This window comes from Nipponia nippon, unplaced genomic scaffold (genome assembly GCF_047370975.1).
Source record: "Nipponia nippon isolate SJK-2023a ecotype South Korea unplaced genomic scaffold, ASM4737097v1 scaffold_15, whole genome shotgun sequence".
Taxonomy (NCBI): Eukaryota; Metazoa; Chordata; class Aves; order Pelecaniformes; family Threskiornithidae; genus Nipponia; species Nipponia nippon.
This window is the reverse complement of record NW_028262331.1, coordinates 12,031,298-12,052,116: the sequence shown is the minus strand read 5'-3', so window position 1 is coordinate 12,052,116 and position 20,819 is coordinate 12,031,298. Positions and strand designations below refer to the sequence as shown.

The window sequence follows — 20,819 nt, the reverse complement described above, 5'->3', positions numbered from 1 at the left end:
AATTTATGAGCAGAGAAAGCCCAGGTATTTTAAAGCATCAAAACAGCAGAGGACTTCTGGCGGCTCGTTCCCCCTTTCTCCCAGAGCAGCGACGAGCACCAGCGCTGCCACAAGCAGAGCCGCCAATCCGCCAAGATCCAAATGCGCGACACGGAATAAAAGCGAGGAACGCACAAGGAATGCGAAAGCTAAAATACGCACTTCTTAACCATTCAGAAAGCGTTGAGTACTCTGCCCTTTTCTTCTCAGAATCAGGGACCGAGCTTTTAAGCACCCCATACGCACGTACTTCTTGTACGCAGGACGCATCCGAGGGCCGCTCTCTCCATGCCGTCTTGTCTCCTTGAAGAGAACCAGCAGAGTACATTTACTGTGTTAGGGACTGATTAGTTAAGAAAACAAAACACAGCCTTGGGAGACAGGCAGGTCTTTCACGTAATATAGAGGGCACTGGAAAAATGGTATCCCATACGCGAGATGACATTTGCTTTCCATAAATCGTTTGAGTCTCGGCTTTCCAAAGCAGGCGCCGAGAGTGCACAGCACAAGGCGAAACCTGCTGTGGGCCAGAGCAATCCCTCACCTGCGCTTCCACGGGCAGAGAGCACAGTGGATTTAAACAGGATTTCTTGATGTAATGCAGACGTCGAAATCCCCGAGCCCTTCAAATGTTACTCAGTATTGCAATTTTAGGGAAATTACAGTTTACGTATCTTAATTGAGACTGAACCAGCTATCCCTGCGTTTGCACAAGTGTAATATAAGTATCCATCTGGAACTGATTTTGATAAAAAGGTTTAATACAATAGCAAGTGAACGGGTTCTTGTATCTCGTACAACATGCGCACACCAGCAGACAACATGGATGCTGGCAGAAATCCGTTACGATAACAGATCAGCAATTCCCAGGACGGAACATCCCACTTCAGAGATCTGTTAAAATATTCCTGCTGGCTAAAGAGACTCGCGATCTGCTTCCATCTGCTTTTCGTAAGTTCAGAACATGCTTCAGTAACTTAATTTTAGAAAAAGACGACAGCTAAAAATGTAAACACTTGCAGCCCAAGGCCACAGGACGTCAAACGCCACCAGTGACTGCTAAGGGTAAAAATGCTAATTTTAAAATTAATTTCACATCATTCCGTGGTACGATCTACTCATCTCTTTTGTTTTGTTGCCCATTTAGAGAGAAAATGTATACTGATGGATCACAAAAACCACCAAGGACTTTTCCCCTCATACTATACTTACCTGGTCAAAACACACCTGTAGTCTTCAGCCTTGGAATGCATTTAATGTAAGATAAATTACGTTTAAGAGGTAACAAATGTATTTTTTGGTAATTTCCTTTCCTCTCCAAACATCAAAGGAGCTTAAAATACCACGGAAATGCATATCATAAATCCCCCAGACCCTGGAAGTTATCACTCCCTTTCGTATAAAGCACAACTAAAGCTCATGAAGTGTAAATTCTTTGTATAAAAACACAAAATAAAACCATAACAGAAGGGGGGAAGACTTTGAATCAGAGTATCTGACATCTTGTCTATAAGCCACAAAATTCCCAGGATGTACTCCAAACTTTATTTCTATTTCCATTATAGTAATTATAGAAGAATCGTAAAACCAGTGCCGTGTGTAACTCATGACTTTATGTATATATACAAAAGATTTATTACAATCATCAATGCTTTCAACATTAAACACTTGATCCTGAAATCTTTAATCAGACAAAAAGCTCAGTACGCAGAAAATTCTGCCTCAACCAGGACTGATTCTCATTCTTCTAAACCAGACGAGGACTTCGCTCCAGCGTTGCCTCATTCATTTATTCCACGGTCGACGGCACGTTCGCAGGACTGTGCCTTGTCTACACATAAATATGGGAGCAAACGCTCACAGGGAAAACATACCCCTCACGCCTAAACGTCCTTCTGTTTGTATTACTAAAGGCCTTAACGGTCGAGCCCAGAGCCTCAGCTGCCGTAAGCTGGTCCAGCTCAGCTGATTTCGGTGGCAATGTATCGATTGAGCTGGTGATCTGGATCTCTCTTTATCAAGCAGGGACCGTCAGACGCCCTTGAGAACAGCTCCCCTACCAACAGATCCCCTCACCCCCACGGCGCCAGCAGCCTACCTGAAAGCGTCTGGCCAGGCACCAAGCGGTTCTCGTACACTCCTCTGCTCCGGCCCCTGAAAACAGCCCTTTTCACAAGCTGGCTTTCTATTCTAGGCCGTATTCTGAAAACCAGTTGGGCAATTCAGAAGCATATGAAAGCAATTACAACTATAGTACTGCTGTGATAATTAAACATTGTCGGCTGTATATAAGCCTATTCAAATGTACAGCTGTTATATGGGTGATGGAAAAAATACAAAAGCTTCGGATTCTGTGACTCGTAGTTTCTCAGACGGCTACGTTACAAACTCTGTTACTACCATGTATGACAGAATGCCAAAACAATAGCGTCCTTTTCCATGCTTTCTTGTAAACAATTGGTTCCCTCATCACCTCTGAGTAATAAAAATTGTAACATATTTTACAATGATGTCCAATACAAGATTAAACTGGTAGCAAGTAAAAAACAGAAAAATATTAGCTGATTCGCTTCTGCTGAGATTGTTGCCAGCTTTGGTCTAGATGCCTCCTACGCCTGGTCACCTTTGCCTTCGGTTGCCATTGCCGAGTCTCTCTGTTGTTCTTCTGGATCCCCTGGAAGAATACTGGTGACTGTCTGGAGAAGCGACTCAATCTGCTCTTCTGTCAGCCTTTCCTCGCTTTCTTCTACCATCTGCAGGCCAGAAAACAACCTGTTGTTATCGTTAAATCCATATTTCCTTCCTCAGCTCCAAACAGAAGGACTCAACTAATTGGGAAATACTGTTTTCAGTGGATGCAAGACATAGCCTGAGCTCGTTACAAAAGCATTTTACAAAGTGGAATACAATATTTAAAAAAAGAAAGAAGAGCTCCATTGTTAACCACAGCAATTGGCCCTCTGTAATGAGACCCTGCTTTCTTTACAACAAGGAAAACACGGCACTCGGGCCAGGCTTTCCTCCCTGACTTCTCCTAAAGCCCCTCTCAACCTACGCATCAGTGTCCTGAGCCAGACCACTCATTTAGCCCATCTGCAGAGCGACCTTCCAGAGCTATTTCCCTAAGCTCCTGTGCTTTCCTGCGAGAACTGAAACGACATAACCTGACAGTGGTTACCTGAACCTTGGTACCTTACCCAGCACCTAGACTACAAGTAATGAGGCCATAAAGGAAGCCATCAATCCTACAGGAGCCATACGTTATTGGAATTTACTTAAGATTGCGAGATTCCTGAATATAAAAGCATATAAAAGCTCTGAGCAACACAAAACGTGCTGTCACGAATCAACAATAGAATTCCGTAAGATTAATTAGGGACCTGCTCTCACTGCGGAGCTGTGGGAACTCTTGTATCACCGCTACCAGTGAAAACAACTGCCCTACGTTATAGGCAGCTGTTAAAAGGAAAAGCTTGTCGGAGGCCTGGAAAGGCAAGCCAAATGAACTCTTCAAACGCAAATGAAACCAATTAGGGTTGCAGGGTTTGAGATTTTCTTTTTTATACAAAGTCCTTTAAAATGTCCTTTGAAGAGCGGTGGTTTATATTAATTATGCTTCCAAGTCAACACAGGTTTAATCAGTTCTAGCTATCAACTGTCAGCTATTCAGATGCATCTTGCCTTCTAAAAAGCAGAGTGGTATATTCAATTAACTTTTTTTTTCTTCAGTGTCCTATGAGCCCTCTTTGCACAATCCGATCATCTTTCATCAGCCGTTACCCACAGATCCTTGACGAGAGGAAAGCAAGCACGCTAGAATCCACTCATGTAATAAAGGCAGACAGTGAGTATCCATTTGCAAGCAACTGTTTCTGGGGACCATCCTGATCAAAGGATGAAATTCTCTGTGCAGTGGCTTTCCAGCTACGGTTACTTCAACAACTACTGTAGGACCCTGGCTTGAACAACAGCCCTGGCTCCCATTACCGCCAGCTGCTCTACTATACACTAGGAGCTAAAACATACTAAAGATCCCCCTAACGTTACCCTTCTGTGTAAGCAACTGCTGCAGCTACTGGAGTGGCATCGGATAATTGCCTGCTAGGCTGCATTTCGGAAGTGATGGTCTCAGCGGCTTGACGAGCATACCTCGGAGCATCAACGCGCTACAATAAAGTACGTTACGCTGCGTAAATACACGCTTTGCTGCCGATACTGCTGACAAAGCCATTACTCTACAGATGACCTATGCTATTAAGTTTTGTAGATTATCAGCCTGGTTTTTGGACTGGATTCTAGTGTTATTAATTACGGTTACATCGAACTTTAAAGGGGACAGTCCCATAGCAGCAGGAACCGTACAAAGAAAAAGCCCGCATCCTTTGGACAGGCAATATCACTTGAGGCAGAATGATTTATCTCTCAGCGGCCACCGTCTCCCGCATTCGCTACCATCCCGCTGCTTTCCTGCCTTCAGAAAAATGGCACCTTGCCCGGTTTAGATTTGATTTATTGGATCACATGAAGTCTGCCCCTCTTCCCCATTTAGATTTCATCCCTCCCTATACATCTCTTTTCCCTTTCTTCTCCAAACACTTTCTCCTTTAGGTGCTTGCTTCAGGTAGCCAGAGTTAAACACAAGGATTCGATCAGAACTGAAACAGATAATAGAGAGTGACTTCCAGGTCAGCAGCAACTCTTCTCAACTTCTGCATTTAAGGCAGAATATACTTAGCGAGTGCCTAATCACCGCTTCTTACACGTTCCGGAGTGCCGAACGAGCAACGCCCTCACTCCCAATACGAACAGTCACGGTGACGTCATTTGTACGGGCTGAGCACGCAAGCCTGCAGGACTGACAAACTGCAGACACGGCTCGGGCCATTGACAGATGAGCTCTGGTGATCGCTCTGGCAGTTTGAGAAATCACACTCTACCAGAAAGCTGACGAAAGAAAATAGTCTCTCATGTTTCAGATGCATTGGTGCTGTAACCAATGTCTCATTGAACTGCTGAGAAAAACATCTTTAAAGACAGATGCCGGATACTGCACCGAGGAGCGGGTAAAGCAGCTCCAAATTCCCTTCTGTTGACAGATCTGTAGTCTCTGCCAGGGAGGAGTGGTAATTCCTTAAACTGTGTAGCAGATTCACCAACGGCTCACCTCTCGGAGCCTCTGAGCCGTGCATCCTCACCGCCAGCTCTCACCAGGAATTACCGACAGACAAAAATCTACATTTGGAAGGATGGACAACTCCAGTTGATGCTTCAGCGCTATTTTGCTGTGATACTGTTCAGGAGTTCAAAGGGTCAAATGCATAAGCTATAAAAATCAAATTTTTTCACTCTTCAGGGCAACAGCCTGAGCAGCGACTTATGAAGACGTAAGCAATTAGGAAGCAGCAAAGCAGCGTGCCAAAATGAAAAAATTCAAAAACGAAGCACAGAGAGCATGGAGATAAAGAGACAAATGAAACCGTCCTAAGGAAAACAGGTAGCAAGGGCAAGAGAAGGTCACTCAGAGGCTCATTCTAGATTCGGCAGATGTTCACAGAGTCTTCTGATTTACAGCTGTAAGACAAAATACCTTTGCTACTGGTAGTACTAGGAAATAATTTTATGATGCTCAGAAGAGAAATAATGTGTAAGAAATAGCCTAAGAGGCAGAAAGAAACAATTGTATTCAAGTATCTACTTTCCCAGCAAGAATTTTACCAATGTATGAAAAAATATCTATCAAAAAGCCGTGCTAACCCCTAACTTGCAATTGGCTGAAACTGCTCAAGCAACGGATTCAAACCATAAGCAGTCAGGAATGCGAAGTTTATATTAAGGAAAAAAAAAGCAAATGTTTTTAATAAGCGTATGACATAAGACGTTTATGTTGGCAGTGCCACACACCCCAAATGGAAGTAGATTATCCTCACAGATGATGCCACGTGCAAAGTGTAGGGTATCGTCAACCAAAGCCCTGCTGAACTGTGTGTTTTCAATATTCAGGGGTTTGCGCAAGTCACAGAATTGGACAACGTTACAGTAACACAATTTATAGATGAAAAGCCCCCTGATGCGCAGCAAGACAAGCATGTCTCCTTCGCAGGGCTGAGAGCAAGGATTTTCTTGAAATGAACACAGAGAAAGGCCGTAAGTCACGTCAGCTGTGCTGCTTCTTGCACTAAATAACTCCTAAATTGTTACCGCTTTTCAGCATTCAAGTCTATGCTATCCCAAAATAACTACCGTGTTTTTGGAGCAAATGTTGCAGCGTATCAATGGCGTTCATGCATATACACAGTTTGTATTCCCTATGAAATGCAACTACGTGGTCAAGATCAACTCGGTCAAGTCAGGCCTCGGTAATAACTTCTATTTCACTCAAACTAGTAACAGTTAGTTATTAAACTCTGATTGCAATATATTCCTACAGTAAGCAATCGTCACATTTCTTTCCCCCCCAGTTCACGCTCTAAACAATATAACCTACAAGACGACCAAAGAAGGCATCAAGGAAGGAAGCAGGAAAACTTTATTTGGTAACTTCATTGGCATAAAACTCTTACAGCTAAAAAAAAGGAGGCATGTTCCCCCTGCAGCTAGTATAGACTTTTCAAGCCTGAGTACGTAGAGTTGCTTCTTACTTTATTGATAAACGTACTGATAAAAACAACCAGATCTTCAGAACTGTGGAATACACACAAATTATTCAGAAGGCAGCTGAAGCCACTGCGCTGCCCACCTTTGAAAGCGATGCTACCTTTATTTGGAAGTCTAATAACGAATTTTTCACCTGCTTAAGCACCTTGTACCTACAACTGTTAAGCCACAGCTTACGTATTGACTTATTTCAAGTACTCAAGAAGTTCAACTAACTTGACTTGACTTGAAGCTTAAAATTAGGCAAACATTTACTAAATGGAGAGTATGTCAAGAAAAGGATGCCAATTCTGTTCTGCCTCTCCAGATACATCCACACATGGGCTTTCTAAATGAAACATGCATCCAACATCCATCACTGATCTTGCTGCAAGAGAACAAAAAGACAAATCGCTCGTCAACTGCCGAATTAAACACTGGCAGATGCCTTGCTCAGAAACGTAACTGCTGCTGGGAACCAGAGCCGTGCTTATTAAACAAATGTGTATGTGGAATATTTTACTACCGTGCAGCCTTTCCCAGCTGCACATTTTAACAGTAGCTTTTTTTAATTGAGCACTATGTATGAATTTCTCGGAGGAACAAAACAACCATAATTGCCAAATCAGAATGTAATAATAGAATTACATTAAGCAGTAAGTCACACTAAAGCCTGATGATAAATTCTCACGGCAGGAAGCCATCTTCAGAAGCTTTTAAAGATTTTATTTATCGAGAAGGCAAATCAGAAAGTAACAGCTAGCTTGACTATCAAGATAATTTCATAGAATCATAGAATCATTTAGGGTGGAAAGGACCTTTAGGATCCTTGAGTCCAACCGTAAACCCAACACTGCCAAGGCCACCACTAAACCACGTCCCTGAGCGCCACATCTGTGCTGCTTTTAAATCCCCCCGGGGATGGGGACTCAGCCCCTGCCCTGGGCAGCCTGGGCCAGGGCCCGACAGCCCTTTCCGTGAAGAAGTTTTCCCTAATACCCAACCTAACCCTGCCCTGGTGCAACTTGAGGCCATTCAAAGATTAAAGCGCTTATTCATAAAATGAATGTGCAAATCTGTATGTCCATAGTACCCATGTAAGTACACATGTAGTACACATGTAAGCACAAAATACGAACACAGACATACATACACACATGCATACTTGTCTAGATTTCTTGTACTGAAAGAAGTACAAAGGTTTTAGGAACATGCTTTCCCTAATTATAACCATACTTTATCTTTTCTGCTTACCCAAGTAAAAGCAAAGTATAAGAGACTTCATCATCCTCGCTGGGCTTCTCTGAGGCTTTCAGTGCTGAGGTTTATTTCATTTTGCCTCCTGAGACATGACAAAACCCCGCAAATGCTGAAGAATAAATAAAGCCACACTGAAGAACCCTGAAAAGTTCTGAAAGAACTGAGAAACTGTCTCAAGGATAAGTAATATTTGATGGGTAACAAACCTCAGCATCACAGAACAGAACAATCCTTGGGTTAAAAGCTACTGTTTATTTGCATAATAAGCTAAGAATTCTATGTAAAAAATAATCAGTGAACTACAGCAAAAGGAAATCGGGGTTCTGATCGCTTCCAAAGCTATCAAGCACATAATTTAACTCCAGTGTAGGAGGTACGTATTTTATGAGACAATGACTGCTGTTTCCTCCTTTGAGCAGTAATTTGAAATTGTTCAGCACAAACACGCTAATAGAAAAAAAGCCCATAAAAAAGAAATAAAGTAAAAGGCCGAACGATTGGATTAATGTCCCTCAGACATAATTAACCAAGTATGCAAAGTGGGAAGCAAAATATATTGTTGACAAAACAGAATGTTTAAATCCTCTAACATCTTCCATTTTCCAGAAGAATACTTTACATTATTATTTTCTATTCAATAATAAAAGACAATGTGCAAGGCTGGTTATGCAGATCACACATCGCAAGGTACAAAGCTCTCCGAGAAGGAAATCTAGTTTTAAAAAGCACAGAATTAAAATCTACTTTTCCATTCAGAAAGAAGAACGTGGAGCAATTTGTTAATTAGAAAAGACGACGCTTAATCTTCAGACCCATCACGGTTCAGCATTAAGTAAAGCTGGACCACTGTCATGGTTAGATCAACATCACCCTCTTTTTTCCCTCCTCTGTGAATGACTGAGCCAGGAACAACATGTGTTAAAGATTAAAACAGGAGGTCAAGAGAGCTGCAATGTGTACAGTGTCTTACCCTGCGGGATACGAATTAGAATTTCATGCTCCTTTTGTTGCTATTGTTGTTTGAAAATAAATCCTGGCACACAGTCCAGAAAGATAAATATGAATAACTACAGCAATGTATGCATAAAGACTTAGAAAAGAACTTGACATCAAAAGGCCACAACATCAATTTGCTTTTTAGCTTAAATTTTATCAAAATTGATTTATTGTTTGCGTACAACTAAAACCAGGGAATTTTATGGAGGGAAAGAAAAAAACGAAAAAGCTGGAAAGGCAAAAAAGCAACGCGCAGCAGTAAATACAACCGTCCTCTCACATCGGCTGCTAAAAGCCTATCGGGTAAATTTGACTTCATTCCGTGGACAGGCAACACTGAGTAAAAGTTTGAGACATCAAAACTACTTGAGCAAGATAGCTTGTTTGGCATTTTGTTTAAAGCTGGCTTTTTAAAAAATAAGATTGATTTGCCTACATTATATGAAGCGGTCAGAAGTTTTCATCGTCATTTATTTCAGATTTCAGTTCCAGGAGCGACTCAAAGCTTTTGAGCGGCAGGGGCAAGTTCAACGAAAAGAAAACGAAGGCAATTTTAGACCTAGTATTCACTTCTCCGGAGGTTCTCTCTCATCCACCAACGGCAGTGAATTGACTTGCCTGCACGAAATCTGCGTACGAGTAATCTTCTCCCTGCCGACACGGAAGAAGAAAACGCTGGTAGCCTCCACAGCTCTGCATTATTTTATACTCAAAGATGCTCAGAGAAGGCAGAGGTTTTCTGTGTTCAAAGACATCGCACTGCTACAATCTCCTTCCCCTGTCATCACCAGAAACCAAGATGATTCAAGACAGCAATCGAACAGCAAAATCATTTCCTTGCTATTGCTCCTAGTCTCTGTATTTCACTAACAAAAATGGCCTGCGCTTTCCTAGCAATTATTGAGCTCAAAAGACTTTGATGTGCTTTGATGAAAGAGTAAGTGTACTGCAATTTTGGGGAGGCTTAATTTAACACAGTGCTAACAATCCAGTCAACCTAGTTCACCGTAATACTAGTTTTGGAGAAACTTGCCCTGGGAATCACAGGGGTATCGCAATGGAACAGAAGTAGCTGCATCCCCAGTACTTCCATGATGATACAAATTCAGGCTCGTCCCCAAATGTCTGAATATTACATTTTTCACAGGTTGCTTTTGATCATTAGAGAAGGGTTACGTATCAATACCGGGCTGACACTGAACTCAAATCTCCTATCTGGATTCTGTAAGTTTTAGCAACGAGCTTTATCGACCTTTGACATTACAAACTTTGGAATACCTAAAGTACGACACTACAGAAACCTGACTTCTCATATAAAAGCCCAAATTTCTTACACTGACCTCCTGGACTTCAAACATGACACAGGAGCAAAACTATGTTCAGTATTTTATGGATAGGTAAGATAATGAGGAACTAGGTAGGATAACGAGGGGCGGAGGGAAAAGACAGGAAAAAAAACCAAACAGTGTCACCTGAAAGCAGCAAAAGATTATTGCATTTAAAGAAGAAAAGGGAAAAAAAGATAGTATATGGCCTATATTGGAATATAATAAAGCTGTGGCGAAGCACATGAAGCTAACGAAGGTATGAGACAAGCTCTACATAATCGCTTATGACTAACTTCCTAAGCAGAACTCATGAAGCCTTAATGCTCTTGGTTGGGCTGATGACTGACACTGATCTCTTCAATCACAAAACACAGTATTAATTCCTCAGCTAGAAGCATTCTTTTACGAGACGCCTTCAGCATTATAATGTCTACTCCTTGGCTACAAACGAAAAATAGTCCTACTGCTACCTCTTTAATCCTCCCCTTTTTTGCAGCAAAATACGATCCCATTACTACATAGTTTGGTTTCAGGATAAGATTGTAAACAGATGTTCTTAATTGAAGATCTTTATTAAAAGAATATCCTTACTATAATAATCTCTTTATCACCACAGGATTTTGTATTCCTAAGGAGATACTTCAGAGAATACAACCATCTATTTCTATTTAGCGACAATCCCTCTTTACGTCAGAGTTATGCTTAACAGCTTGATAACGGCTACTTTCCATCAGAAAGGCTGTTTATATCCATTTCCCATTCTGCACCACTGCTCAAAATTCCGTGTCAGTCATTACTCATTCCCTTTTAGCGTGTTTGGTTTTCCTATAACATAAAACCCTGCCATCAAACCAACCATGTCATCACAGCTGCCAAAAAGTGAAGTACCTGATTACAGAGCCGCAGCAAAAAGACCCAGGTTAAACAGACTCTTCCTTGCAATGCTGTAACTAACCTTTAATGACTGCAGTGGGCACGTTCAGTACGTGACACGGAAGCAAACAGAGGTGGAGAATCTGTCTGAGAGAAAGGGGGGCAAGTCTCTAAGGAGGTCTCGGAGAGGAAGCAGAATGGATTTGAAACCATCGATGTAAAGATGTGCATAAAGGGATACATTCAATCACTGACCACGAGAAAGTCATTATTCAATTCATCTTCAAGGTTAAAGCTGCTTTCATTTAAGCTCTGAAAGTCAGGAGCGTTGTTACTCACCAGCTGTATCTCAACTGCCGTCACAGGCCTGTGGTTAAGCAACTGGAGCTTTTCTGCCCTGGTTAAAAGAAAAGCGTAAACCAATCCGCATTACTGTATAATTTGAGCGTCCCTTCAAATGCCTGGTAAGATGCAGATACATTCCTGACAACTTAGGGATGAAACGCCACTGCCAAGAATAATTCTGGCTGGGTTTGCAGCGAGGTTTAATCACCATGATAATTTGGATATTTTAAATACCGTACTTTCTTCTGTGTTTGGACATACTGCTGTCCCCACCTCTAGTCCAAGGTGGCAAGGTGGAGGCCCTTAGGTCATTGGTGGGCAAGCATTAACTAACAGGCACTCTTGCTTTGTTTAACGCTGTACAGAAATGCTAAACAACTTGTCAAAGATCACAGACTCTTTTGCTATGAACACACAACCACAAGAACAATTACCATAGCTAAGAGGTTACAATCCATCAGCCAAACAGCAGTAACTTTATTCTTTTAGCCCACTGCAAATGGCAAAGTTAAAAAAAAACAGCTTGAAACCACTTGGTCACATGTACTCTCTGCAACCCATATGCTTTAGGCCAATGCATTTTCCCATACGTTATTCAATGGGCTGAGGCCATATTTAAACATGTATCTTTGAGCAAAAATATATCTTCTCTGTTGCCGTGCAAATCTGCCTTTCCGTTGTGTTTCTACAACTGTTGGGCACCATGCAGCACACCGGCTGGGGACTGAGCAGGGCCGTAAAGACCACCTCTTCTTCCTGGCTTGCTTTTGACTCGATTCACCACACAGTCCCACAAAGACCGGCATGACCACGAACAGCAAGGTAGGAAAGATACAGAAAATGCCAAAAACCCCTCACCACCCTCAATCGGTGCCTGAGGTGTAAAAGTATGATCACGTATGGTGGTTCAAAAGGCAAGCGCCAAGTCATTAATTTACAGTAACTCACTGCTGATGACCTGCCCCCGTTCCAAGGCAGACAGAAAGCGATTCTGTGCGTTCAGAGTTGCAGTCCTGTGCCTTCAGCGCACAAGCGCTTCAACCAGTATTGGCTTCTTTTGGTTTGACTTTAGATATGAACCGTGTTGCACCTCTGTTTTTAATAGTCCAATTCCATTCTCCTCTACCGACAAGGGGGAGAAGTCAGTGAAACTTGTCTGACGTTGGTACTTAAACAAAAACCACTTTAATATTCAGAGAGACTGTTCAGCACAGTGGCCAAGTTCCGGACACGTTCAGAACCATCCTTGAGCTCACCCAGCCTCCCTGCTTTTCTGGGTTTATTTTCACCAAACAGCTACTAGCTCTCCTTTCTCATCACAAAATCACGAGAGCTCACAAATGTCCACTTAAACACTTTGATCATTAAAATAGAAAAAAAGGGGTATGAGGGAAAAATGTCATTGACATTTAAAAATCGCTCTTTTTTTTTTTTTTGGAAGACGTGATCAAACAAGTATGTTCATTAAGTTCAAACCACAACATTTAGGCAATAGCTCTGCAGCCAAAACTTATTAATTTTACACCCTACTTAAATAGAAATCATTCTAAAAACAAAGTAAAAAAAACAGCCGTCATATACCAGTAATGCATATTTCATTAATTTCAGAAGCTCGAAACATTAACATTGACCACATAACAGCAGCGTGGCTAACTATCGGAGCCGATCTTTGTGTTTTAGAACAGAAAAGCACAATAATACAACACTCCTGAAGATAAACCAGATGTTTAAAAGGGCATATGAAACAGTAACAAATGCACTTTTATAATAAAAACATACAATTACAGTGTAATAATAAGAGATATAATGAGTAAAGAAACCGGAACATCCATTTTGGGGGGGGATCCCGTACGATCACCACCTGACACGCAGCCTCTCCTACAGCCACCCACGTTTACGCTACACCTCTGTCGCACACACCCATGGGTTAAGGCGAGAACTGACAGCTAACATGCACGACTTCCACTCTGTGATACGGTAAGGAGCCACAATTTTGAAGAATTAAAGCTTGCGATGATTTATTATTATTTAAAAGGCATCTTTAATGCATATTTAAACTGACTCTGAAGAGTTTCTCCCTGGTTTATTGGGCCTGTGGGTGGCCTTCAGGAGAACACAGATGCTGTAATGCCCAGCGCCGAGCTCTCCCGTGCCAGCGTTTACAACCCACAGGCCAACGTCTGTGCGTCTGCAGACACTTCCGAGATACCCTCTCTTTTCAAACGGCCTCTGACATCTAACACCGGCTATCAGCTTATAACATCACAACATATAAGCTATATAAGCTTGTATCAGCTTATAACAGTCAGGCACTTCAACACTTTATCATTCACATACATGCACTGGCACGTGTTCAAAGACCAAGGTGTTCAGCCTTCTCAGGAGAAGCCTTTGACAAGCGATGCGGCTGCCACCCAAAGAGAATAAGGCCCTTCATTTATCCACGGAACTCACTGAATGAGCAGCGCTGGCATAGTATTTTCCTGGCTTATGTCTCCTGAAGGAAAAATCCTGTATTACCACAGATTGGATGACCTAACAGACCCTCTTCAGCTAAAATGCCCATGACTGCAAGCGACTTAGTGATGGGAACAGGACTACGGGAGGCTCTGTGGCTCAGGGAAGACAGCAGCTTTGCCGATACCAAACATCGAGCTTCATCGTACCGGAGGGTTTTGCAATGCGTATTCATAGCCCTAAAGAATAGAAAACAGCTTTGAAGAGATGACATGCTGACGGCTGTTTTTAGAGCCAGCCTGCTGGTGACAAAACCAAAATCCTACAAAAGAAAAGTTTTTAATTGTTCCACCTAGTCCCTGAGCCATTCTGCCATCATTTTTATAAAATGCTGGAAAATAATTCTCATCATGACTTTCAACTTCAAAAGAAATCATCAAATTAGTTCCTCGAGCTTGCCCGCACTTACTTGTGTGTCTTGTATAAAGTAGTAAGGATCACTACTCCCATTTTACAGACAGTAAGACTGAGGAGGAACGATTAAGCGGTGACTGCTTTAAAGGCATTGGGTTCTGGAGGCCTAAGAATGGGGAAGAGATGTGGTGTGCGAGAAGAGGAAAGGCCCTTGAGACAGTGCATGGCAGCAGACGTTGCTACGTTCTCTGAAGGCTCCACTAACTAATGCTGACAAGGACTGTGCGGTCGCGGCCCCCGGCGAGACCTCCTCCTTCCTCTTGGAGATTCTGTAGTGCCCTGAAAAGGATCTGTCCTTGCATTCGTGAACTGTACGGAGTATCCAGGCTGCAAAAGCACAGGAGGATGCTGGGGGAAAGGTCCTGTCTGTCATCTACAGTGTAAATCAGTATTTAAAGGCAACTCCCTCTGTAGTGACTATGCTCTCTCTTTCCTCCTGCAGAATAACTGTTCACATTTTTCCCCCTCTCCTGTTAAAAACCCTTGGCAGCGCAGGGTTTGATCTTAAAATTCTGAATATTGTGATTTTACAGACGACACAAAGGAATCAGAATTAGCTTGGTTAGCCAGATTTCTTAGGTTGCTTTGGTTTTGGAGAATCAAGGATGAAAGCCACATGTGTTTCCCTCGGTGGGAAGCAGTGAATACGCCTCCTTTGTTTTCCCATGCTAATCACTTGTATCTATTTGGCAGCTGGATGTTTACAACAAGAGACTATTAAAAGCATGGCTGAATTTCACCCTGAACTGAGAGCACCACTGTTGGCTGCTTTATTGTCAAAAAGATAAGGGATTTATAACTGCTGCCATTTACTACTGTCGTAAGTAATGAAAGGACAGAAATAAAACCTTAATATTGACAGGAGACAAGTACTGAAACCATTTAGACCAGAATTAAAATTGAGAGCAGGACATTTAAGGAATCAATGAGAGAAAAACCCCACCTTTGTAAAACTGTAACGAAACACATCGCTGCCATAGAAGCAGAAGTCCTAACAGAGCTGGGTAAAGAATATTAATAACATCTTCAGCACACAGAAATCTGGCCAGTTCATCTGAATGAACGTGTGAAAGATTTAGCGCTTTTTCCTCAAGAGCTAGGAAAGCGCCTGGTTCAGTGCCTGGAGCCCTTGGCGGAGACGCAGAAGCTGGCGCTCTGGTCCTGGCTTTCAACGTTGTTTGCTTTACGGTCCCTGGCCAAGCACGTGTCTGTGCCTCAGTTTCCAGACATCTAAACCAGAGACAACGTTTGCAGCTCTCACAGGAGAGCCATGCGGGTATCTCCTTGCAAAACCCTTCCCCCTCCTCCCAGAGCCCTACGTACAAAGACAGACTGTCACCTTCGCCGCTTAATGAATTCACACAAGTTTCTCACTGCACTGAAGGCTCACACGCCGCTTCGGAGATCAGAGCCTTCCCAAGCAAGTCTCTCTTTACTTTTGCAGCAAGACACATCCCAATCCAATCCTACAGCTCCACCACATCTCCAGACAAAACACATTATTTGACTTGTATAAAAGAATACATTTCTCATAGTCTTGTTTTTCAAAGGAAATTTGTTGCCGACAACACTTCAGAGCCAAATAAACAGGATCAAATAACCAAAGCCATATCATGCCTGGGCATGAATGCAATCTTATTTATCCAGAGCTATTTTCACGTTTATCACAGAAAGATTGCTGGCAGAGCAGGTAACAACAGAAATAAATTAAAACCAGTTCTACACCGTGACTACAACGATCGGTTAGTGGAACTGTTCGTGTTTCCTGAAGAGAAGAAATACAGGACACGATAAAAAAGGTCACCTCTCCAAGACTTTTTGCTTATAAGCCATTAACACGACTATGACTCGTTAGGGAATAGATAGAAGTTTTACAGTCAGGACAAACGGATCTGAAAAGCGTTATTTCACAAAGATGGTATCATTCAGAGTATCTGCGGTTTTTAAAATGTGTACAGAAGAATGAGAGCTAATTTGCAAGTAAGTCATTAAAATGTGTTATCTGAGGAACGTCATGCCTGGTTTTGATCTGCAAAGCTCTCTGCTGGAAAACTGACTCAGAACATCAAAAGAGTTAGCAGCAGGGTGCAAAAACCCAAAAGCTACATAAATGACATATTTCATCTGAAGGTGCTTGTGTAGCGTTACAGGGCTTTAGAAATTATAAACTCTAGTTAACACTAAAAAATAATAAGCTTTAGACACGTTAACGTTATATAATTATGATTTAAGCAATGCATTTGTTTTATTTACATAGAGATTGAGTCCGAAGACACAGAGAAATGACCAACTATTCAGTGTCATCTGAAAATCGGTACCCAGCTAGTTACTTGCTGATCAGCCTAAACATCATTCTGATAATGAAGATATGAGTTATTTTATTTTGGCAAGATATTGCAAGATGGCAAAGGGATAACTAGCTGTAACTGAAGACATTTGGACAAATTTGTTGACACTAGTGCGGGTTCCCTGGATGCCCGTAGGGGCAGGCACGCTCCTCCTGCCATACAGAACAGTAACATTGCATCTTTTCTCTTCTGTTCAGTAAATATCCAGCTGCGAAGATCGTTTAAGAAACACTGAGCATGCACGTGTGCAAGACACGCACGGTCACCTCTGCTTCCTCGAGGCCCGCGTTAGCAGCTCTTCCTGCTGTTTGTACAGAACACAAGCATCCACTCCAACTACGAAACTCTGAGACCAGCTCGGGGACCCTCCTGATGCGCGGGTCCCAGCTCTGCTCCCTGCGTCCCACTGCTGACCTTCCCGACTCGTCACAAGCGGGGTGCCCAGAAGGGTACCGCTCTTGGCATCCCCTTGAAGCACGCACTCACAAAATGCCTCTGAAGTTCAATGCTGCAATAGAGAACTGGATTCCTCAGCCCCCAAGAGCAGCGGTAAGCAGCGTCGCGCTGCACGCAGGGTGAGCTGGAGCTCAGTACCCACTGCACCGACTTTTTTAACACTGATACCAAAAGTTGATTGTTAAGGTCAGAGTCTCTGTGCACCCAGCATTTCTTGCTAGCACGTACACAAATCAGAGCCTGGAGACCCACAGTTCCATCAGAAACAAGCTTTGAGGAAGGCAAACGCTGCAAGCCTGAACACGCCTCGGTATCAGTGCTGGCTGCAGTATTTTGCACGGGCGCAGACATGATAAGCTCGCATTTAGTTCATCTGAAAAATAAAAGGAACCTTTTCCAGCTTAGATAAGTCAATCTTCACACTTTCTACAGCATGCATGTTTACACTCATGCTCATTAAATAAAAAAAGATAACTGTCCCATTCAACTAAACAGAAGGTGAAGAATATTTTCAGCTTAATTGCCCCCAAAAAAGTAAGTCTTTGTATTTTCTCTGGACTCTCTGGATTTTAGTAACACTGTCTGGAACACGAAAGCTGCTCGTTCAAGAGAAGAATACATACAAAAGATGAATGACAGTTGAAAGCCATTTTCTCACATAAAAGCAAGATTCCACTCATCAGAGTTAATCGTCCGTTAGCAGACTCTTACAGGACCTGCCTAGCAAGAAATCCCAAACCGGCAATTGCTGCTGTCAGGCCGAGCAGTGCCTCCCCGCTTCCAGGCCACAGCCAGCAGCAGCTGGGACCCAGCTAGAGCCAAGACCAGCATTTCCAGCTGAGGGCAAAGCGATGTGGAGTGGGCTGCGGGACACGTAAAGCTCGGGCTGCGGGAGACAAAAATGTGTGCAGTTATGGGAGAAGAAAATGGGCGTGAGGTCTGCGTTTGAGGGGAGAGCGTGTGTTGTAGGAGGTGAGGATGCAGGATTACATTACGTTCATGGTCAAAAAAAAAAGTTCACCTAGAAGACAAACAAACAAACAAAAAAATCACTGTCTTGAGGTCAAGATCACACCGCACATTTGGGTAGACAGAAGGGACAGAACATTGCTCCAGTGCATAATAAACTCGGAGATTCTAAAAAATAATAAAAACAGTTACATACTGTTGTGTAAATAAAGACAAAATGTATCCTCTTCTGTCAGCGGCTAGCCAAATATTTGCAGCATTTATATTTTAAACAAAACCTGGTATTGAATGTCTTGGTATTGCCTATTTTGTAGCTACTGAACTCCTAGACCATATGTAAATATATATGCATGCACATTTTGTTTTTCTAGGGAGAGATCTATAGGCATGGGTCAGAAGAGAACAGTATTAGTGCCAAGACACAGCACACAGTGCTAAAAAAAACCCTAAAACACCTGTGACTGTGCAGAGGCAAATTTATCCCCAGGAATGTATGTTTTCTAGTTGCTAGGAAAACCATAAAGTAACAGCAGTACCCATAACCACGTCTTTTATTACTAGCTGAAAATACTTAACAGTCAAATCCTACGGTCTTGAGTCGACCACGGCAAGTCGTGTAAGATGTTGTCTGAATCAAGATCACGGGATTGGGCTCACGGATGCGCCGTCGCGGGCTGCGGTCCGTGGTCTGCGCGCGGTCCGGGCACGCACACCGGGCCGTATTCTCCACAGGGGTGACCGCTGTGCTTCCATGTTGGTACATTCGCGCAGGATGACACCTGAGGTAACCTAATAGTATCTGAATGCAAAGAATTGAGCAACGCTGCTACAGGTCAAAGGGTTCATTTCAAATCAATTCAGTGGGAAACACAATGGTCTTTGAAATGACTATTAAATGATGCTGCTGTTAAACTAGCACCATCCTGACTTTGGTGTTGAATATTCACTCTGAAAGCTCTGGAGGAGACAAAAATTACAAAGTAAATCATTCAGCCTTTAATAATGTAGAGGTTTATATTTGTGGTAGTTTTTGGCAATAATGAGGGAAAATACATTCTAAAAGCACTACTTATTTTCAGCTCAGTACTTCCTTGAATGTGTTGATTTAAAGACAAAAAGGGCAATATTTATGTCCAATTTTTAAAATTATGACACCATACAGTGATCGGAAATTTGATTATTCCAAAATTAGATCTAAGATAGGCTATCAGTAAAAGGAAGAAGTACAAGTTGAGCCAATTTTCATTTAACTGCAATTACAGAGCGCAAGCTTAATAAATGTTCTTTTCATGCGATGCCATTCACGCTACCTTACAAAATATGAAACCATTCCAGGGACTAAAACTGGAAAATTAGCTGCTAGTGGCATACTGTATTTCCAAGTACAACATGGCTTACTGTACCGTAGCGTTAGCCAAAGCTTGAGGCCTCAACAAGGTAATAATAAAATTCACTATGCTGTCAGTTCAGAACTTTTAATTTAAAACAATCTCAGTTCTACAGTTTCAGTTTTACCAAAATAACTGTTGACAAGGAAAAAACTGTGCTTTACCATACTTTACTATGTCAGCGAAATATAGGTTTAGATGCCTCTGAATTTGCTCCATTTAGCAAGGCAGCTATCTGCAAAGACTCCGAAAGGTTTAAGTTGGTTTCACACATTAGTATTTATTTTTAAAATTTGCCTTTTAGGGAAAATTACTTTTTTCTGCCTGTAACACCAATGAGAAAAACCCATCACAAAATTGATGGCTATCAGCAGAAGAGACATGCCGGTCTGTTAACCTGGTATTTTGAGTAGCAACTATCAGCAATAACGGAAAGAAAAGACTTGAGGTGATTTTACAGGAACTGCACCATTTGCCAGCACAACGCTGTCAGCTCCGTAACTGGAGCCAGAACGTTTTAGGACATCGCGTGCAGCCCGACGAGCAATGCATCCTGCGTGGTTAGTACTGCAGGTTTGCAGGAGGAGGGCAGGAAAAATGAGAACTCACTTGATTCAAAGCTCCGTTCTTTACATGAATGTGCCTCAATTCTTGGCGCCTCTCTGGACGGCGCCTGGTCTTTCTTCACTACCTCGACATTCTCAGATACACTGGCACAACCTAGTGCTTGTGTGCTGCAATAACATGCTGAGCAGGGAAAGTCAGCTCCTCACACTACCTCCCTCCGTCAGGTTTTTAGATAAAGCTGCAAATCCTTCTTATATTCAAAGCCCTGAAGCCCGTGTATTAGAAAAGAAGTTGCTGAGCCTAATTAACAGCAGAAAGACACTGCTTAATTGTTTCCTCCTTGATTAGAGGCAGTCATAACAAGGAATTTAAACAGCAGAGGCAGCAGACTGAGGTGAGGGGGTGTTTCTGACTAGTCGGGCCTCTCCACCAGAACCTCTACTCCTCCTGCAATGAGAAAACAGAAAACGCTGCTGTGCCCTCACTGGGGACAGACACCAACTAATATATATCTTAAATCGAATCAGCTACCTTCAGGAAACTCTTACCAGCAGAGACAGCATATGACCAGCCAAGAGATTAAGGGAGAGAGCCCCTCTTGGAATGCCTTACCCAGAAAGGAAGCAGCAAAGACTCTGGAGCTCATTACTCTTCGTGGGAAGAAAGGTCATTACAGCGAGATCATG

The 20,819-nt window shown here is 42.5% G+C and overlaps 1 protein-coding gene across 2 annotated transcripts in view; it reads right to left on the bottom strand.

Moving 5' to 3' along the window:
* Nucleotides 1–1,459: 1,459 nt before the first annotated feature.
* CRCP (CGRP receptor component) overlaps nucleotides 1,460–20,819 on the bottom strand; it is a 32,855-nt gene continuing 13,495 nt past the window's right edge. The window contains exons 5-6 of one of the 2 annotated variants that reach the window (XM_087751821.1): nucleotides 11,469–11,526; nucleotides 1,460–2,792 (exon numbers count right to left, since the gene is read on the bottom strand). In XM_087751821.1, the coding sequence (XP_087607947.1) occupies nucleotides 2,649–2,792; nucleotides 11,469–11,526 (202 nt within the window). In that variant the 3' untranslated portion in view covers nucleotides 1,460–2,648. Of the gene's footprint in view, nucleotides 2,793–8,772; nucleotides 9,580–11,468; nucleotides 11,527–20,819 lie in introns of those variants that run through there. The other variant, XM_087751822.1, reaches the window with a different exon arrangement.